This window comes from Gadus chalcogrammus, chromosome 14 (assembly GCF_026213295.1).
Source record: "Gadus chalcogrammus isolate NIFS_2021 chromosome 14, NIFS_Gcha_1.0, whole genome shotgun sequence".
In the NCBI taxonomy this organism is placed as follows: Eukaryota; Metazoa; Chordata; class Actinopteri; order Gadiformes; family Gadidae; genus Gadus; species Gadus chalcogrammus.
This window is the reverse complement of record NC_079425.1, coordinates 4,899,283-4,904,282: the sequence shown is the minus strand read 5'-3', so window position 1 is coordinate 4,904,282 and position 5,000 is coordinate 4,899,283. Positions and strand designations below refer to the sequence as shown.

The 5,000-nt window shown below is 56.2% G+C and overlaps 1 protein-coding gene across 2 annotated transcripts in view; it reads right to left on the bottom strand.

The window, feature by feature from the left end:
* Positions 1-5,000, bottom strand: part of baz2ba (bromodomain adjacent to zinc finger domain, 2Ba) — a 21,734-nt gene that overhangs the window by 10,439 nt on the left and 6,295 nt on the right. For both annotated transcript variants that reach the window (XM_056608094.1, XM_056608095.1), the window contains 8 exons: positions 4,622-4,876; positions 3,866-4,089; positions 2,971-3,045; positions 2,578-2,812; positions 2,387-2,449; positions 2,129-2,273; positions 590-1,599; positions 1-170 (listed from right to left, as the gene is read on the bottom strand). The exon at positions 1-170 is cut by the window's left edge and continues 77 nt beyond it. In XM_056608094.1, the coding sequence (XP_056464069.1) occupies positions 1-170; positions 590-1,599; positions 2,129-2,273; positions 2,387-2,449; positions 2,578-2,812; positions 2,971-3,045; positions 3,866-4,089; positions 4,622-4,876 (2,177 nt within the window). The remainder of the gene's footprint in view (positions 171-589; positions 1,600-2,128; positions 2,274-2,386; positions 2,450-2,577; positions 2,813-2,970; positions 3,046-3,865; positions 4,090-4,621; positions 4,877-5,000) is intronic.

Below are 5,000 nucleotides of genomic sequence, written 5' to 3'. Positions count from 1 at the left end.
TTGTCGGCGTGGTGCAGGGGGGAGTCGCTCTTGCTGGACACGCTGGCGGTCATGTTGCCCTCCAGGGACTGGCCCTGTAGGGGGCTGCTGCACAACGGTAGGCCGGGGCTCAGCAGGCTGCTGGGCCAGCCGGCCAATGGGAGGCCCAGCAGGGAACCACCTGACTTCATCTGCAGGAGGAGAGAGGGTGGGGGGAGAGTTTAGTGTACGCTTAGAGAGTGAGAGGAGAGCGTGAGCGGGAGAGAGAGACGAGTGAGTTTAGAGAAAGTTTGCCGGGGTGTTTAAGCGGAGGGAGTGAGAGTGAGGCCCAATCCCATTTCTACCCCTTACCCCTTCCCCTTACCCCTTCAAAACAAGGGGCAGGGGTAAGGGGAAGGGGTAAGGGGTAGAAATGGGATTGGGCCTCAGTCTAGTTACGGAGCGAAAGAGAGCAAAAATAGGAAAGCAAGGGTGATTCAGGGAGAGTTTGGTCAGAGTGAAAGGAGGGTGAGTTTACAGCAGGGACAGAGAAGAGAATTAAGAAGTGAGAGCCGGAGAGAGCGACAGAGAGGCGTAACGTTACGTAACGCGGACGCAGACGTCCTCCTACCTGCAGGGCAGAGAGCGGGTAGCCGAGCAGCCCGCCGGCGGCGTGGTGGAGGGGGCTGGCGGAGGCGGACGCCGCCGAGGGCGTGAGGGGCAGCGCGGGGGAGGCGGGGGGGGAGCGCGGCGGGCGGGCGGGCGTGGAGGTGGAGACGGGGGAGACGCGGGACGCCCCCGGCGGAGGCGTGACGAGGGAGGACAGGTCGCAGGGCGCGCGGGGCAGCAGGCTGAACCAGTGGCCACTCCGCTCCGTCAGCACCCGGAGGAGCTGGTCGTTGGCCTGCAGGGCGAGGCCGGGCGGGGGGCCGGGCGAGCCCGACACCGGGAGGCTCTCCCCCATGCCCTGGAGGGTCTCCCCCAAGCCCTGGAGGTCCGGGGGGAACACTAATCCCGATCCTAAACCTGAACCTAACCCGGATCCTAACCCTGACACCAGCCCCGATCCTAACATCAACCCGGATCCAAACCCTGGGGGCAAACCTAACCCTAACCCTAACCCTGACCCGGACATGAACCCTGACCCAAACCCAGACCCCAACCCTGAGCCCCCAGCCTGAGAGATCAGGGGCAGGCCCAGCGGGCTGTCGTCTGGGGTCGCGGGTGGCGGAGGGGGGCTATCGCGGGGGGGCGAGGAGGGCATCACTATGGCCAGAGGGCTGCCATTGTGTCTGTGGAGCAGACATCTCTCCTCCTCCTCCTCCTGATCCTCCTCCTCCTCCTCCCTCTTGGGAGTGTCCAGCACGGCGAAGGGGCCCGGAGACCCTTTCTGCTCCTCCTCCTCCTCCTCCTCCTCCTCCTCCTCCTCCTCCTCTTCGTCCTCGTCCTCCTCGTGTTCCTTCGACTCCTCCTTCTGAGGCTCCTCGGCGGAGGCGACGGCGACGGCGACGGCGACGGCGGGCTGCTCCTTCAGGAGGTCCGCCTCGTCTTGCACCTCCATCTCCTGGGGCTCCTCCTTGACGGTGGTCTCCTCTGCCGCCCTCTGCCTCCTCTGGTTCTCCTCCTCCAGCTCCTCTGGGCCTGCAGGGAGAAGGGGGATCGAAGAGGGGGAGAGGGAGAGGGGGAGGGGGAGAGAGGGGGAGAGGGAGAGAGGGGGAGAGGGGGAGAAAGAGAGAGGGGGAGAGTGAGAGGGTGAGAGTGAGAGAGGGTGAGAGGGGGAGAGGGGGAGAGGGGGAGAGGGGGAGAGAGAGAGAGGGAAAGAAAGAGAGAAGTTGAGAGTGAGAGAGAGAGAGAGAGAGAGAGAGAGAGAGAGAGAGAGAGAGAGAGAGAGAGAGAGAGAGAGAGATGGAGAGAGGGTGAGAGGGAGAGAGGGTGAGAGGGTGACAGGGTGAGAGGGAGGAAGAGAAAGTGGTTGGTTTACAGCTGATTAGGCTCAATAAAACCTTTCATTATCAATCAACGAGGATGCCGACTTATTGCGTATTAACAATGTGGACAAATTGCATCGCATCGAATGCCGCGCTAGCCAACGCGCTGCTCCAAGGCCACGACCAATCAATCATTTGACGATGAACGAACGCCGCCCTAGAGAAGCGGGCGCTCCACGTACCTTCTCCGCTCTCCATGGCCTCGATGAAGACCCCCCCGCAGTGGGGCAGGACCCAGTAGCGCCGGCGGAAGCGGTCCTGACCATACATCGTGGAGCGCAGCGAATGGGACGCCTCGAACAGCTTCCTCCTGATCTGGTGGTGTTGCTGTGGCAACGCAAGACGCATGCGGCGATTAACGTCACGTTTCCGTGGTCACCCAACAGCTCAGTGTGTTGGCACTGACACATGTGATAAATAGTGGGGTAACACGGACGTACTTTGGCTTGTTTGTCGATCTGTTTCTCGAGTTCCTCTATGCTGGTGGATTGGTCCCCTTCGTCCTGAAACAAAATATATGTAAGTTAGAAATAGGTCAGTTATACAGTATATACACAGAACAACACACCTACACAAACAAATACAACTCTCTTCACTGTAGTCTCTTCACATCAGTTTACTCAAAGTTTACCTCTTCACAAACTATTTCAATCTTCTTCGCCTTCTTGATTTCCTCTTCCTCCTCTTCCTCGTCGTCCTCGGCTGGCTCGTCGCTGTCCTCCTCCTCCTCCTCCTCCTCCTCGCTGTCCCCCCCCGCCTTCCGCTTGCGTTTCAGCGCCGAGGACGGCGTTCCCAGCGACTGGTTGTCCTCCGGGCCCGCCATGGCGTCTCTCCTCCCCGTGCGCTTGGCGTGCACGGCCCTCAACCTGCACCCATCACAGACAGGGTCAGTCCCATGGTACACACACACACACGCGCGCGTGCAAAGTACACACACACATACACACACACAAGCACATGCGTGTGGCACGCACACACACACACACTGCAAGAGTCTGAGGTGTGTTTTAAAGTTTGAGCGTACTTCTTGAGCTTTCCCTCCATGATGATCTTGTCCTTCCTCATGTTGGCCATCTGGTCGAGGTTCTTGTCGATCTCACTGTAGGAAGAGGAAACATGGTGGCTCAGTTCATTTAATACATGAGACAAGCAGAAACTGTTTACAGAACAGGTACATTGTAAAAGCTAGATTTAAAAAATGGCTTCTTATGGGAGAGACGGTGAGGGTTCTTGGGGGGGGGGGTATGGCCACATTCAGATTCGGATTCAGATTCAGATTCAGATTCAGTTTTATTGGCCAGGTTTGCGAACAAACCAGGAATTTGACTTCGGTCCCTTAGCTCTCTATGTACATCACTTACAACACAACACACAACATGGTGAGGGGTGTGGCTTCGTAGCCGCAGACTTTTGTTGATCACCTTAATAACAACATATTAATTTTGATGATAAGCACAAATTCAAATTCTTGGGTACTATTTCAAGCAAATCACTTCCTGTTGAAGTTGGAGTGAAGCCACCATCCCGCTTCTGTGATCTGTGTTAACTATGAGGAAGCGGGGAGCAGTGTGTATTGATCGATCCGGATTAGATTTTCGATAGCAGGAGTACTTAAGAGGATTCCCCAACAGCGTAATCAATAGGGTTTGTGGTTGAAATGCTAATGCCTGCCTGCTCTGACATCATAACCGTCGTGTGAGTTATTTTCTGATCCTGAGAGAAGTTGTTATTGGCACAGGTGCTAATATAGCACATAAATCAAATCAAAAAATAAATAATCAAAATAATAAGTAAGAATATGTATATTCTATATATTCTATAATCCCTACAATATATACATATACAATCTAACATAACCATAAACTGTGTAACTACAAAGTGGCTGGGATATTCGACAGATTCAATAGAACATTTCTTACCTGATCACCACCTTGCTACAGGCCAGCTCGTTGGCCAGGAAGCCCAGGATGGAGGCCTTCTGGGAGGGCGTGTGGGCCTGGAAGGCCTTGGTCTTCAGGCTGAGGGCCAGGGGGGCTAGCTCTGTGTGGGCACAGTGGGCCCCCATGTACATCTGGAGCACCTCGGACACGTTGTCCCTGTTGATGCCCACGTTGGTCAGGTGGTCCCCCAGCATGGTCTTGGTCTGGGAGAGATACAGGTCGGAGGTCAGAGGGGTTCAAGGGACGAGGAGGAATCAAGGAGGCGATATAAAGAAGAAGAGACCAAGAGGAAATTCGGTGTTTGACTTCCTGTCTTGTAAGACAGGAAGGTATGGGCGATAGAGGGGAAGACATGCAACAAAGGACCACGGGCAGGAATCAAACCCTGGTCACTGCGGTAAAGACTGGGCCTTAGTGGTACGCGCTCTACCCGGTGAACCACCCGGTGAAGCCCCTGAGGTACATATTCTTTTAAAGTACCTGGCAACCAAGAATCAGTGCTTTAGAATCTGAATCGAATCGCTTTGTCTTGAACCACTTGTCGTATCCTATCATCGTATCCTATCTCGATATGATGATAACCCTAACCCTATGATATCCTATCTCAATACGACGATAACCCTCACCCAAACCCTCACCCTAACCCTATCATCGTACCCTATCTCGTGGGGGGGCACCATCGCGTTTTAACTGGCATGGGACATGGGGGGGACGGGGACGGGACAGCGGCCTCACCTTGTGCCCGGGGGGCAGGCCGGGGTCGCACACGGCCAGCGACAGCAGCCGCACCAGGAGGTCCTGCACCTGGCCCATGCTGTCGCCCACGTTGAGCAGGCCCTCCTGCAGCATGCCCAGCGTGGGCACGTCGGCGCTGACGTCCAGGCCCAGCACCTTGCCGAAGCCCCGCAGGAACTGCATCAGCATCAGGCAGCGGGCCACGGCCTGGCCCGGCAGGATCAGGCCCGGGATGCGGCAGAACTCTGGGAGGGGCTGGAGCACAGCAGAGACACACACACACACACGCGTTAGGACCAGGTTTTTTTGAGGGGGGGGGGCCGAGAACACAATAACACAACAATAGGACCATTTGGTTACATAGTGGGCCGAGAACACG